This window comes from Patiria miniata, unplaced genomic scaffold (genome assembly GCF_015706575.1).
Source record: "Patiria miniata isolate m_02_andy unplaced genomic scaffold, ASM1570657v1 HiC_scaffold_7, whole genome shotgun sequence".
NCBI lineage: Eukaryota > Metazoa > Echinodermata > Asteroidea > Valvatida > Asterinidae > Patiria > Patiria miniata.
The window spans coordinates 8,333,090-8,347,935 of NW_024037074.1; the positions used below are offsets into that span (position 1 = coordinate 8,333,090).

The 14,846-nt window shown below is 41.1% G+C and overlaps 1 protein-coding gene across 1 annotated transcript; it reads left to right on the top strand.

The window, feature by feature from the left end:
• Positions 1-6,083: 6,083 nt before the first annotated feature.
• LOC119744387 lies at positions 6,084-12,091 on the top strand. Its single transcript, XM_038220296.1, has 4 exons — positions 6,084-6,217; positions 6,938-7,804; positions 10,966-11,117; positions 11,274-12,091. Exons 1-4 carry the CDS (start codon positions 6,084-6,086, stop codon positions 12,089-12,091), a joined length of 1,971 nt encoding a protein of 656 aa, XP_038076224.1.
• The last annotated feature ends 2,755 nt before the right edge of the window (positions 12,092-14,846 follow it).

The following is a 14,846-nucleotide window of genomic DNA, read 5'->3' on the forward strand; positions in this document are numbered from 1 at the left end:
TTACGTCACAAGAGTACACAGTAATGTACATGAAGTACACCGAAGTTTGAAAGAAGTTGCTACTATTCAACGGATGTATTATCCACAATTAATCAGAAACTAAATGTAAAAAAGCACCATAAGATAATTCGTTAAGAGGTTTGATCGAAACCTAACATTTATTGTAAGATATTCGCCACAAAGTACACAGAATAAATTGAAAGTAAACAAAATGTCGAAAGACAATAATGGTTACTGCACCAAGCGTATGTTATATCCAAAATTATAAATCTATAGGAATTGTTAAAAGTAATGAAAGCTTAGAAAGCTGGCATGAAGTAAAATTGACTACTGAGTGAGGCTGAATGCACATTTCATTCACCTTTACTACGTGCGTCCAAAAGTTATAGTCAGTACTGAACAAAGTGTTTAACATCCTAAACAAATTATGTGTGTTGCTGCAAAGTTAATCGATATACATGTAGGAGGGGTGATTGATAAGTTCCTGGCCTTAGTAGAAGGAGATGAGCTATACATGTTTGACTGATATTGTGTGCAGTTCAACTTGAATGATTACAAAGACAGTTTGAATCTATTAATTTTCTTGGTTTGCTTTTATAGATAATTACACCTTGACAGTCATCGGTTCTTGAGAATTAAAGCTTGACAATGGAAAAGTAATGGAATAATCAGCCATCGAGTCAAATGTCCAAGGTGTCAGCTCGTTGGGTCACGAAGCTCCTTGGATCTGATCAGAAACGGACTCGAACAACATGCATGATATTTTGAGTTTGTTTGTGCGATTTTTTTTCGTTTGACTGAAGTTTTCCATTTCCCCCAAATTCCCCCCCCCCCCATTTTCAAGGTTTAATTCTCAAATAAAACGGTGTATGGTTTGTGGAAGAATTTTCCATGTTCTTAAAACAGGGCAAAAGGCTCCCAGTTTTCTCTCCATTAACGATCCTAATCAAAGTATTTGACCTTGTCCATCGGACCCCACTATACAGTGTTTGTATTGGTATTAAATGTAAGGTATCAAAACATTGGGGTTTGACTTCAACAATGGCGGAGTTGGAATGCATGTTCGGTAGGCCAGCACGAATCTCATGTCATGGCCACTGGAGCCGAAATAAGTTTATTTTGTTCAAATCCGGTGCCTGGATTGATGGAATGCGTGACATGACTGACCCTATTTAGAATAAGAATCATGAACCAAAATAGACACCATGTAACCTGTTGGTACCTGGAATTGCTAGAGTGTAGGGGCCTATGTGCATGAGTTGCACCCTGTAATATGATTGATAATATTGTGTCAGACACATAACAGGACAGCTAAATGCATTTCTGTGTTATGTAAAAGCACCCCAAAAACAATGGTTTTATGTCCTGAAAACACTGTAAAGGGGAAAAAGTATCGATGAGAACTGTTAAGCCTTTTTCAAATTTCAGCCAGCAGAATGTACTCAAGTCACAGTTTGAGAGCGACGTCGGGAAAATCCCCGAATCCTCAGTCAGACAAACCATTACAGTGAGACTCCACACGCGTACAGCAATGCCATCAAGAATGAGAACGAGTACACAGAGACGGAGGCAAGGAGGTAGTACTAACAGGGATGGGTCATACGAGGATGTGGAAGTACCTGCTAAAAAACAGGCTTGAGAACAATTGAGAAATCAGGATTTGTCATGGTAGAACTCGCACATTGTGAGATGTTTGCTTAAATCCCGTGTAAAATGACTATTTTAGAAAGAGAATTGTAAAACTGAAAGGAATTAAAAGATTACGAAGTTTTATTGTCTGCTGAGAACCGAAAGGTATCGAGCGGGGCTTAATTGAAGTGATTATGGCGGTGGTGGAATGATACAAATGTGAAATGTTGTGCTTACCAGAAATCCGGAATGCTCGGATATTAGTTCGTTAAAATATCTAATTAATCTGTCCGAGTCTGATTTAAAATATGGCATGGACTTCGCCAGCATTGGGCAAGTGGAGAGGCGCTTCCACCTCCGGTCCCCCACTGGAAAAGCAAAAATATAATAATAATTAAATAAACAAAAGAAAAAAGGAAAAGAGATGTGAAATCATATTTGTTATTAATTTAATATAAATTTAACCAAATGAGCGTCTGCACGGGTGTCAATGGGGGTAAGTGGGTAAATGTCCCGGCCCACCTAAAAAAAAAATGATAAATTGAGAATGTGCTTGAGATTGTTCAAGGATTTTTGGGGGAAAATGTGCTTTGGCCCGCCCCCCCCCCCCAGAAAAAAAACCCTGGCGACGTCCATGTTTACCGTTCACAAAACAGTTAGATTTTTTCTTTGACCTGTTTGAATGAACTCCGTGGGCTGATTTCAATGGGGATACATAACCAAACATGATGCCTTCATTGTGTGAAGTCCATTGGTGTGTGAAACCTGCACACGGAAATATGACGGAAAAAAATAATATCTAAAGTGACTAGGCCTATACACGGTAATATTGTTGTACAGCAAACATCGATGACACGCAAGCCACGCTCTGCTTGGTGTACATACGTACATGTACATAAACATATTTATATATACATGATTAATGACAAATACTGGATTAGACTTGAGCAAAGTCAGTGCCCAAAACATTCGAAATGGATCGGCTCTCGACGGTGTCTCTGTTTTTGCTGTGTTCTTGGAGTTTATTTAGTGGGTTCGGAGTGGTTGTCAACGCAGAGCCTGCAGTGACAGCGTGGATCATTACACCGGAGAGAGATCGGAAGCTCGGCGGGCGAGTTGAGATGAGATGTGTGGCTACAAACCTGGAGGCATTTCACATCATGGACTGGACGACTAGTCATTCAACACTACTGCGATGGAATAACCTCACTGTAGTAGGAACTGATCCGCGATTTATGTTTGAGGCGAAGCAGACGGGTACCGGGGAAATTACTGAAGAATTCACCATTACTGATCTCCAATTGAGTGACAATGATGAATATAATTGTAATGTCAGGGAAACAATACCACCGGGAGTATACACAATTGTGGCCAGCACAAACGTCACACTGACAGTGTACACGTCCAGTGAGTCCTTCCCTATCTGCTCCCCTGATGGACCCATTACAGTAGACACTAGAACACAGTTGAATTTGCGCTGTTCGGCTGATACAGGTATGCCGGTAATCACGGTCACTCCAATTCCCGCAATGCCCAATACTTACCCATGGATCACATCAGTCGTCATTGGTACATCATCCATGTCATTAGATTTGACACTTGATGCTTCCCATGACAATCTGACATTCGAATGCAGCATCCCATCTGTGACTTACATTGCCCCAAGACATTCCTGTTTCGTTGGGCCCATAAATGTAATAAGTATCCCTTTGAGTGTGACAGAAGTGGCAGAGATCGAGATTCTCCCGACACCTCTCCCATTTCCGAATGACCAGTCATCTCTCCCAGTCACATGGGTAGCTACCTCCGCGGTTGCTATCATCCTCCTTGTCATGTCTTGCATCATCAACATCGTCGTCATCTGCCAAAATCTCAAACTCAAGCGTCGCATCAATGTCACTGAGAAGACAACCTCAGCGTCTCAAGCCGATCCGTACATGGAGCTACAGCCAACGGATGACAGTCACAGAGTCTACACAGAACCTGAGACTAGAGGATCTACCACAGCACACCACACGTACTGCCAGACACTTGGAGAAGAGAAGAAACACACAGATGATGACTATGAGAGACCAGACGACGAAACTGATTACGAAGTCACTAGTGTTCGTTTTTAGTTGGAGAGACAGAGCATGCATATTAAATACAATTGAAATTGTGCCTATCAAAAAATATACCAATTTGCTATCTTGAGTTCGGACTGTATCATTTAAAAATATATAATTACAGCTGACTGTGTGAATGAATGAGGACATCCTCTCAATGCTGTGATGGGCGTGTCCTCTCAAGAAAACCTCCTCATAAACTTTCTTGGTTTGCTGTTACAGATAATTACACCTTGACAGTCACCGGTTCTTGAGAATTAAAGCTTGACAATGGAAAAGTAATGGAATAATCAGCCATCGAGTCAAATGTCCAAGGTGTCAGCTCGTTGGGTCACGAAGCTCCTTGGATCTGATCAGAAACGGACTCGCACAGCATGCATGACATTTTGAGTTTGTTTGTGCGATTTTTTTCGTTTGACCGAAGTTTTCATTTCCCCCAAATTTCTCTTCCCCCCCCCCCATTTTCAAGGTTTAATTCTCAAATAAAACGGTTTTTGGTTTGTGGAAGAATTTTTCGTGTTCTTAAAACAGGGCAAAAGGCTCCCAGTTTTCTCTCTATTAACAATCCCAAGCAAAGTGTTTGACCTTGTCCATCGGACCCCACTATACAGTGTTTGTATTGGTATTAAATGTAAGGTATCAAAACATTGGGGTTTGACTTCAACAATCGCGGAGTTGGAATGCATGTTCGGTAGGCCAGCACGAATCTCATGTCATGGCCATTGCAGCTGAAAGAATTTTATTTTGTTCCAGTCTGGTGCCTGGATTGATTGAATGCGTGACATGACTGACCCTTTTTAGAATAAGAATCATTGACCAAAATAGACACCAGCTAACCTGTTGGTACCTGGAATTGCTAGAGTGTAGGGGCCTATGTGCATGAGTTGCACCCTGTAATTCGATTGAAAATATTGTCTGTCAGACACATAAACGGACAGCTAAAGTCATTTCTCTATTATGCAAAAGCACCCAACAAAATAATGGTTTCATATCCTGACTACACTGTAAAGGGCAAAAAGTATTGTACTTCGATGAGAACTGTTAGGAGCCTTTTCCAAATTTCAGCCAGCAGAATGTACTCAAGTCACAGTTTGAGAGCGACGTCAGGAAAATCCCCGAATCCTCAGTCAGAGAAACCATCCCAGTGCGACTTCACACGAACATGAATGCCATCAAGAATGCGAACGAGTACGCAGAGAGGCAGGGAGGTAGCACTTCCAGGGATGGGTCATACGAGGATGTGGAAGTACCTGCTCAAGAATAGGCTTGAGAACAATTGAGAATTCAGGATTTGTCCTGGTAGAACTCGCACATTGTGAGATGTTTGCATAAATCCCGTGTAAAATGACTATTTTAGAAAGAGAATTGTGAAACTGAAAGGAATTAAAAGATTACGAAGTTTTATTGCCTGCTGAGGACCGAAAGGTATCGAGCGGGGCTTAATTGAAGTGATTATGGCGGTGGTGGAATGATAAAAATGTGAAATGTTGTGCTTACCAGAAATCCGGAATGCTCGGATATTAGTTCGTTAAAATCACTAATTAATCTGTCCGAGTCTGATTTAAAACATGGCATGGACTTCGCCAGGATTGGGCAAGGGGAGGGGCGCTTCTACCCCCGGTCCCCCACTGGAAAAGCAAAAAATAATAAGGGAATAAATGTGTTCTCGAGAGGTTTTAATCACTCTGTTTGAGACTGCTTAGAGTCTGCGTGCAGCTGATAATTACCCGAGCCTCCGGCGAAATGGAATGGCTAAACTGTCTGCGGGTATTTATGAATAATAATTAAATAAGCAAAAGAAAAAAAGTAAAGGAAAAGAGATGTGAAATCATAATTGTTATTAATTTCATACACATTTAACCAAATGAGCGTCTGCAGGGGTGTCAATGGGGGTTAGTGGGTAAATGTCCCGGCCCACCTCGAAAAAAAATGATAAATTGAGAATGTGCTAGAGAAAGTTCAAGGATTTTTTGGGGAAAATGTGCTTTGGCCAGCCCCCCCCCCCCCCTTGGAAAGAAAACCTTGGCGACGTCCATGTTTACTGTTCACAAAACAGTTAGATTTTTCTTTGACCTGTTTGAATGAACTCGGTGGCCTGCTTTGTGTAAAGCTCATTGGTGAATGAAACCTGCACACGGAAATATGACGAAAAAAAAATAACATCTAAAGTGACTATACACGGTGTTGTTGTTGAACAGTATGGGTGTGTACACGCAAGCCACGCTCTGCTTGGTGCACATACGTACATGCACATAGGCATATTATATACATGATTAATGACCATTAATACTGGATTAGACTTGAGCAAAGTCAGTGCACAAGACATTTGAAATGGATCGGCTCTTCACGATGTATCTGTTTTTGCTGTGTTCTTGGAGTTTATTTAGTGGGTTCGGAGTGGTTGTCAACGCAGAGCCTGCAGTGACAGCGTGGATCATTACACCCGAGAGAGATAGGAAGTTCGGTGGGCGAGTTGAGATGAGGTGTGTGGCTACAAACCTTGAGGCTCATCACACCGTGGAGTGGAGGTTTCAGGATTAATCACTGAGATGGGGTAACGCTACTGTAGCAGGAACTGATCTGCGATTTATGTTTAAGACGAAGCAGACTGGTAACAGGGAACTTACTCAAGAATTCAATATCACTGATCTACAATGGAGGGACAATGGTGAATATGATTGTAATGGCTGGGATCACATACCAACTGGAAGAAACAGGATTGAAGCCAGCGCCAGGTTCACACTGTGAGTGTACTGGACCAGTGAGTCCTTTCCTATCTGCTCCCCTGATGGACCCATTACAGTAGACACTGGAACACAGTTGAATATGCGCTGTTCAGCTGATACAGGTATGCCGGTAACGGTCACTCCAATTCCCGCAATTCCCAACACTTACCCATGGATAACATCAGTCATCAATGGTACATCATTCAAGTCATTCGATTTGACACTTGATGCTTCCCATGACAATCTGAAATTCGAATGCAGCATCCCATCTGTGACTTACACTGGCCTAAGACATTCCTGTTTCGTTGGGCCAATTACTGAGTCACCGACAGGAATAACAGAAACAATGCAACCGGCAACAGAACTTCCAACAGAACCTGCCCAATCAACGTCCAGCACCGCTCTGATAGCAGGTGCATCTGCAGGTGGAGTAGCAGCAATTATCCTAATCCTGATTCTGATTCTGTTTTGTCGCAGGCGAATCCCCTGCGGCAACAACCACACCTCTTCTAAACCAAACACGGATTTGAACTCCAACGCAACACATATCGAGCATACAACTAGTAACCCTCGTGGTTTCGAGAACTCAGGACTTGAACATGACACCTACCATGAACCGAGTCAAGTCAGAATGAGTGCAAGACCTGAACAAGAGGCACAGGCCTCGTACTCGGCTGCAAACCAGGAAGCAGCGGTTACAAACAACGCCTCAGTGATGTACGCACAACCACACAAGTCACAAGCCAAAATTGAAAAGGAGGACGCTGCGGTGTACGCACAACCACATAAGCCACAATCCAGAACAGACAAACATAATGCAAAATTAGCCCAGGAGCCAGAACAGATGCACAGCAATCATGTCTTGGATTCTACCAACCCATACAGCCTCCCAGATCCACTTGGAAGTAGACCCACCGCGGTTCTCAAACCCATAGCCAAGGTTCCACCAACAACGAGAGTTCCCAAGAAACCAGAGCCCTATAAACCCAAAGCACAGCGGGCAAGCGTCCCACATGACATCATCGCTAGCCATCGGGAACCAGGGGAGTCAATACGCCCTAACTCGACCCCATCACAGTCCCCAATCACCCCTGATGACAACACCTTCGCCACTGCTACACCACCCAGCGAGTCGGCAATGTATGCCCAGGTCTCCTTACCACAAGCTGAGGTGACTGCTGTTCCTAACCCACCGCCACCATCACCTCCAGACCATCTTGTCTATGCTGACTTGGACTTGCATCCTGATTCGTCTGTAGATGTAAATCAGCCAGTGTCAACCACTCAACCACCGGCAGTGTACGCGCAAGTGATGAAGAACCGCCCAAAACCTGAAGACACAATGTGAGTTTCTCGACGACTTGTATGGAAAGGACACAGACAAAGCTATTCGGACACGCATTATTAACAATCAGTACAACAACGATACTATTATCCTGCGAGCCAATAGACCATTATCATGTTGCGGCTATTTGGATTTTCCCATTCAAATCAACGTAACCAAAGCGAGGCTGTAAGGAAAAATAGTCTGGTTCCTTTTTGCACAAAACATTATCATTCAGTACTGTTATTGGATACAGGGAACATGACTGAAATAGTGGCAGCATGAAAAAAGTCTATTCTTTTCGTTAGATAGATGCGATCTGAAGACCTGATGTTAATACCATTTAGTTTTGACAGTGTGTTTGGTGAGATAGGTTGAAGAATTCCATTGATTCTTACAACGAAATCATGGTTCATGTCTTGTTACATGCCTTCAGGAGATGCTTTACGGTTTGTGAAATAAGATATAACAGGTTGCTTTCCCGCCCTCTATCGACCAAATGATGCAGTAATGGTTGTAAATACAAGTCAATATTCTAACATCTTAAATCTGTAAATTAAGCGTTTAAAATGAATTAATTGGTGACGCGGTTTGTTTGGTATATCTAGAATGAGTGATTTTGCTTTTTGATTATAAGGTATCGTCACAACTGCAGTGCACATTATTTTCAAAGTATAGAACCTGGTCGTTATAGAACGCTCTCAAGTCCCGCCCTCTATCGACCAGTTCGATGCGGTTATGGCTGTAAATAAGGCAAGTAAGACATCTTTACCCGTAAATTTAATAAGTAGTAATGAGGTTGAAGATATTTACGTCACAAGAGTACACAGTGACTTACATGAAGTACACCGAAGTTTGGAAGAAGTCGCTACTATTCAACGGATGTATTATCCACAATTAATAAGAAATGTATAAAAGCACCATAAGATAATTCGTTAAGAGGTTTGATCGAAACCTAGCGTTAATTGTAAGATATTCGCCACAAAGTACACAGAATAAATTGAAAGTAAACAAAATGTCGATAGACAATAATAGTTACTGCACCAAGCGTATGTAATATCCAAGATTAAAAATCTATAGGAAATGTTAAAAATAATGAAAGCTTAGAAAGCTGGCATGAAGTAAAATTGACTAATGAATGAGGCTGAATGAACATTTTATCCACCTTTACTACGTACGTCCAAAATTTGTAGTCAGTACTGAACGAAGTGTTTAACATCCTAAACAAATTATGTGTGTTGATGCAAAGTTAATCGATATACATGTAGGAGGGGTGATTGATAAGTTCCTGGCCTTAGTAGAAGGCGATGAGCTATACATGTTTGACTGATATTGTGTGTAGTTCAACTTGAATGATTGCAAAGACAGTGTGAAATTATTAATTTTCTTGGTTTGCTGTTATAGATAATTACACCATGACAGTCACCGGTTCTTGATAATGAAAGCTTGACAATAGAATAATCATTCCTCGAGTCACAATGTCCATGGTGTCAGCTCGTTGGGTCACGAAGCTTCTTGGGCCTAATCAAAACGGACTCGGCACAACCTTTCAAGGGACAATGTTGCCATTTTGTAGATCGTTCATTCGATTTTTGTTTTGTTTTGATCGAAGTTTTAATTTTTTTCCCCTCCATTTCCCCCCATTTTTAAGGTTTAATTCTCAAATAAAATCGTTTATGATTTGTAGAAGAATTTTGCATGTTCTTGAAACGGGGCAAAAAGGTTCCCAGTTTTCTTTCTATTAACAATCCCAAGCAAAGTGTTTGACCTTGTCCATCGGACCCCACTATACAGTGTTTGTATTGGTATTAAAGTAAGGTATCAAAACATTGGGATTTGACTTCAACAATCGTGGAGTTGGAATGTATGTTCGGTGGGCCAACACGAATCTCATGTCATGGCCATTGGAGCTGAAATAAGTTTATTTTGTTCAAAGCTGGTGCCTGGATTGATGGAATGCGTGACATGACTGACCCTATTTAGAATAAGAATCATGAACCAAAATAGACATCAGGTATCCTGTTGGTACCAGGAATTGCTAGAGTTTATAGCGTAGGGGCCTATGTGCAGCAGTTGCACCCTGAAATATAATTAACAATATTATCTGTCAGACACACACACGGAGAGCTATTTCATTTCTGATAATATGTAAAACACCCAACAAAATAGTGGTTTTATATCCTGATTACACGGTAAAGGGCAAAAAGTATTGTACTTCGCTCAGAACTGTTAGAAGCCTTTTCCAAATTTCAGTCAACAATATACATTCAAGTCACATTTTGGGAGCGACGTCGGGAAAATCCCTGAATCCTCTGCGTAATAAGCCGTGCGTTTCACGTAAATCGACAGTTCTGGTTGCAGAAATATCTACCGAGAAGAAAATTTACCGGTTTTGATTTTAAGAATGTGGGAACATCGAACTCACAAAATGTACATATTGCGCTTTTAGGCATTTGCCGCAGGATGTACATTGCATTATAACACCTTCCAAGTCTTTAGGCCTATGCTAAATGAAGCTTGTCGCAATTCTGTATCAATTTCTCTATTGCTGTAAAAAGCGCCCTCTATTATCCAATCAGTCAAAAGTTAAATCATCTAATGGGTTTCTCACCGCTCTTAATAGTAAACTAAACGTATCATGCAAACTGACAAATCAGAAAAACGAAATATCGACTCAGGAAACAATTTACGGTTTTTTTAATACGAAGATCCTTGACAAAAGATCCTTGAGCTACGAAATCAGGTAAACTGTTTCATACTTATTTATTTTTCAATACAGATTGATTCATCAAAAAGGAGAAAAAAAATCTTGTTGAAGTTGTTTTGCTATTGTGACGCAACATAGCTGACCCTACTTGAAATATCAGTATTAAAATGAACCCAGAGTTGTGGGAACTCATTGTTGAAGTTCATTGGTGCATGAGGCTTGCACGCGGAAACAGCGGACCTACCTCAAACATAAATTCATGAGCGATGTGCCTTCCATCTACGTCGGGCTATATTGCTGTCGGCACGATTGGTTTTGATCTGCTGAAATCGAAGATTGATTAGTTTCAGATAGGAACTAGTTTACTTCCAGGAATACAAAACAAATGGACATGATGGTTCGGAAATTCTTCCTCTTTCTGTATGTGATGTATGCGTGGTGTTTATTTGGTGGATTTTATTCGTTGGTTGTCAGTGCAGAACCCACAGTGACTGCGTGGATAGTCACACCGGAGAGGAATCAAAAGATAGGCGGGAGCGTTCATATGAGATGCGTGGCCAATAACCTGGAAGCAGATCACATCGTGGAGTGGAGGACTGAGAACCCAATCAACTCACTGAGATGGGGTAATATGACTTTACGCGTAGGACATGATACACGATTTCAATTCGAGACGAAGCAAACAGGTGATAGGGAAATTACTCAAGAATTCATCATCACTAACCTACAGGGGCAAGATAACAATAAAGAATATGGCTGCAATGTCAATGACCCCAAAACAGGTGGTGGGACCGATATTGTGGCCAGCGCCAAGATCACACTGAGAGTGTACTCGCCCAGTGAGTCCTTCCCTATCTGCTCCCCTGATGGACCCACTACAGTAGACACTGGAACACAGTTGAGTTTGACATGTTCAGCTGATACAGGTAATGCGACAATCACGGTCACTCCAATTCCCGCAATGCCCAACACCTACCCATGGATCACATCAGTCGTCAATGGTAAATCATCCAAGTCATTGGATTTGACACTTGATGCTTCCCATGACAATTTGACATTCGAATGCAGCATCCCATCTGTGACTTACATTGGCCTAAGACGTTCCTGTTTCGTCGGGCCCATCAGTGTAATAAGTATCCCTTTGAGTGTGACAGAAGTGGCAGAGATCGACACAAGTGACGTTATTCCATTCACCACGACATCTCCAATGACTGTCTCTTCAATTCTTCCGACACCTCTCCAATGTCCAAATGGCCAGTCATCTCTCCCAGTCACATGGGTAGCTACCTCCGCGGCTGCTATAATCCTTTTTGTCATGTCTTGCATCATCAACATCTTCCTCATCTGCCAAAATCTGAAACTCAAACGTCACATTAGTGTCACTGAGAAGACATCCTCGATGCCTCAAGCCGATCCGTACATGGAGCTACAGCCAACGGATGACAGTCACAGAGTCTACACAGAACCTGAGACTAGAGGATCTACAATAGCACAGCACACGTACTGCCAGACACTTGGAGAAGAGAAGAAACACACAGAGGATGACTACGAGAGACCAGACGACGAAACTGATTACGAAGTCACTAGTGTTCGTATTTAGGCTGCGTTACACAGCATGCATATGAAATACAATTGAAATTGTGCCCATCAAAAAATATAACAATTTGCTATCTTGATTTCTGACTGTATCATTTAAAAATATATCATTATAGCTGACTGTGTGAATGAATGAAGACATCTCTTCAATTCTGTGATGGGCGTGTCCTCTCAAGAAACCCCCTCATAATCTTCTTGAGCACAAAGTACAATCATGCCCTAATTGCATTTTTACTCAATATTGTAATTTCAAAGCCATTGTTACCATTTACCTTGATGGCGTTATGTTTTATGTACCATCAACATCAGCTAAATTTGAAAGTTGATGCGTGATGTATTAAAACAAACTGTATAATGTGTATTTTTTGGCATTTCAAAGGCTTGTAAAATACAGCTGAATAATGAAAGGTTTGCGGAAACACCATGTGCGAATAATTTCTCAACGAAGAGAATGGTTCTGAAAAGAACCAGAGGTATACACTGGACGTTCCGGTCAGTATGCTCTGACCGTCTTCAGGAAAGTGGTCAGAGCATACTGACCGGAACGTCGAGTTTATACCTCTGGTTCTTTTCAGAACCATTCTCTTAGTTGAGAAATTATTCGCACATGGTGTTTCCGCAAACCTTTCATTATTTAGTATCTCCACCATGCAAAGCCTCAAATCTTACTTAAAATACAGCTGCTTGCTTGTATATATCAACTTGAATAAAATCAGTAACACTTTGTGAATAGTTAAATCAAAATGCAAAAAATAACAGTTACTGTGCCTTACAATATCTTTGAAAAATAGGATTTGAGATGCACACCAATGACCGGCACTTTTTAAGTGACTTCATTTAGAATAAAAATGACAAATGATGGGCTTGGATCAATAACAGTGCATGTAAATACTGCTAGGAAACTATTTCTTTTGAAAATCAATCTTATTTGTCAAACAATTTATAAACATTTTGGTTTATAGGGAATAATATGTATTAGCTTTTTATGTTTTGCAGTATGGATTTAACGGATGTAGCTCATTCCGAATAAAAAATATTCTGCTGTCAAATATAGCAAGTATTCCCAGAAAGAAAGTTATGTACCTTTTGTTATGTACCATTATGTCTGAACCTTTAAAAACGATCATACAACAAACACGCAAAACAAGACAACAGGGGTCCCTTCGGTTCTTTTCAGAACCACACATACCCACAAAAGAGATTTATTCATATGGTGCTAACGCAAAACTTATCTTGTCTTAGTATCTTTCCACCATGCAAACCTTCAAATCTCAACGCAACACATGTTCAATTCCCCGACTTATATAACAGATGAAAGCAGTTATTTTACTATTCCCTTTGCAAGAATAATAAGCAAATTGAGGTACAGTTCCTAAATCGGTGTACATGTTGCTTTATGGGGGGCACCAAGTGATGACACGACCATAGTTATACAGTCGGCTATTTATAGATGATCGCCTGCATTTGCTCACGTGACGGCTGACCCTGGTTTGAATATGAATGGTTAATATAGAAGTGCATTGGTGCATGAGACTTGCACAAAGAAATCATTTACGTAAAAATCCAAGTTCAAAAGTAACTCCACCAGTGTACATGACACGGGGCGATATCAACACGGGGTTTTCTTCTATCCAAGCGCCCTCTATCGTCAGAGTATATTGGCAATTCGTTATCAGGCTCTTGTCATTCAAAATAAGAGAGTAAAATCATTCGAGACAGGAATTATGAACAATTACTCATTGTCCCGGAAAACAGGCCTCCGTTTATTTATTCAAATTGCTGATCGGCACCACCCAGCAAATATAATGCTGACAAATTGCAAAGAAATTGGAGCTAAAAGCATGAAAACCGTGGCACGAAACTGACAAGAAACTAAAAATTCGACCTTCAACTTCAAGTTTTTTCTATCAAATCCGAAAAAAGGATTGTGTATGTTTAATATGAACAGCTAATTCTACACTGGATTTAGTTCCCGAAATGTGTTCAAATCTATTGAATTGAGTGTCAAGTTGACCCTATTTTGAATATAAATGAAAAAGGTATGAACCCCGAAATGTGTATCGTCATTGTTGAAGTTCATTGGTATGTGAGGTTAGGACACGGAAGTAAATCTGAAGAGTTAAAGCCACCAGACTATATCTGTAAATTGTACACACGCAACCCTGTGCATTCGTATTTCATGTATATAATTGAGCTGATGGAAGCTTTGGACGCTTGCTGTTTTAATATGTTCAGATAAAAGACCGATTTATTTCAACTTTAGGCTGTTGAAGAGATTTCGAAACAATGGCACAAGTGTTGCTGGTTTTGTCTGTGATATGTGCGTGGTGTTTCATTGGATTTGAACTGTTGGTTAGTGCAGAGCCCACAGTGACTGCGTGGATCATTACACCGGAGAGAGATTGGAAGATAGGCGGGCGAGTTGAGATGAGGTGTGTGGCTACAAACCTGGAGGCTGATCAGTTTGTGGAGTGGAGGACTGAAGATCCAACAATGACTCTACGATTTGGTACAACCACTGTATCTTCAGTCGACAGATATACGTTCGAGACGACAGATTCCGGCAGATAAACGACACTGATGAATATATCTGCCAAGTTCGGGAAGGAAGTTTCACTTAGGCTTCAGCTAAAGTGAACCTGTTTGTGTTGAACTTCCCCAGTGAGTCTTTCCCTATCTGCTCTCCTGATGGGCCCGTAACAGTAGACTCAGAGACAGAGTTGAATATGCAATGCTCATTTAAGGGGAACAGTTCAGTC

Coding starts and splice junctions, on each gene's coding strand:
- LOC119744387 (XM_038220296.1), top strand. CDS start 6,084: ATGTATCTGTTTTTGCTGTGTTCTTGGAGTTTATTTAGTGGGTTCGGA. Junction 7,805..10,965: donor CCAAAACCTGAAGACACAAT/GTGAGTTTCTCG, acceptor GTTGGTTGTCAG/TGCAGAACCCACAGTGACTG. Junction 11,118..11,273: donor AATCAACTCACTGAGATGGG/GTAATATGACTT, acceptor ACCCCAAAACAG/GTGGTGGGACCGATATTGTG.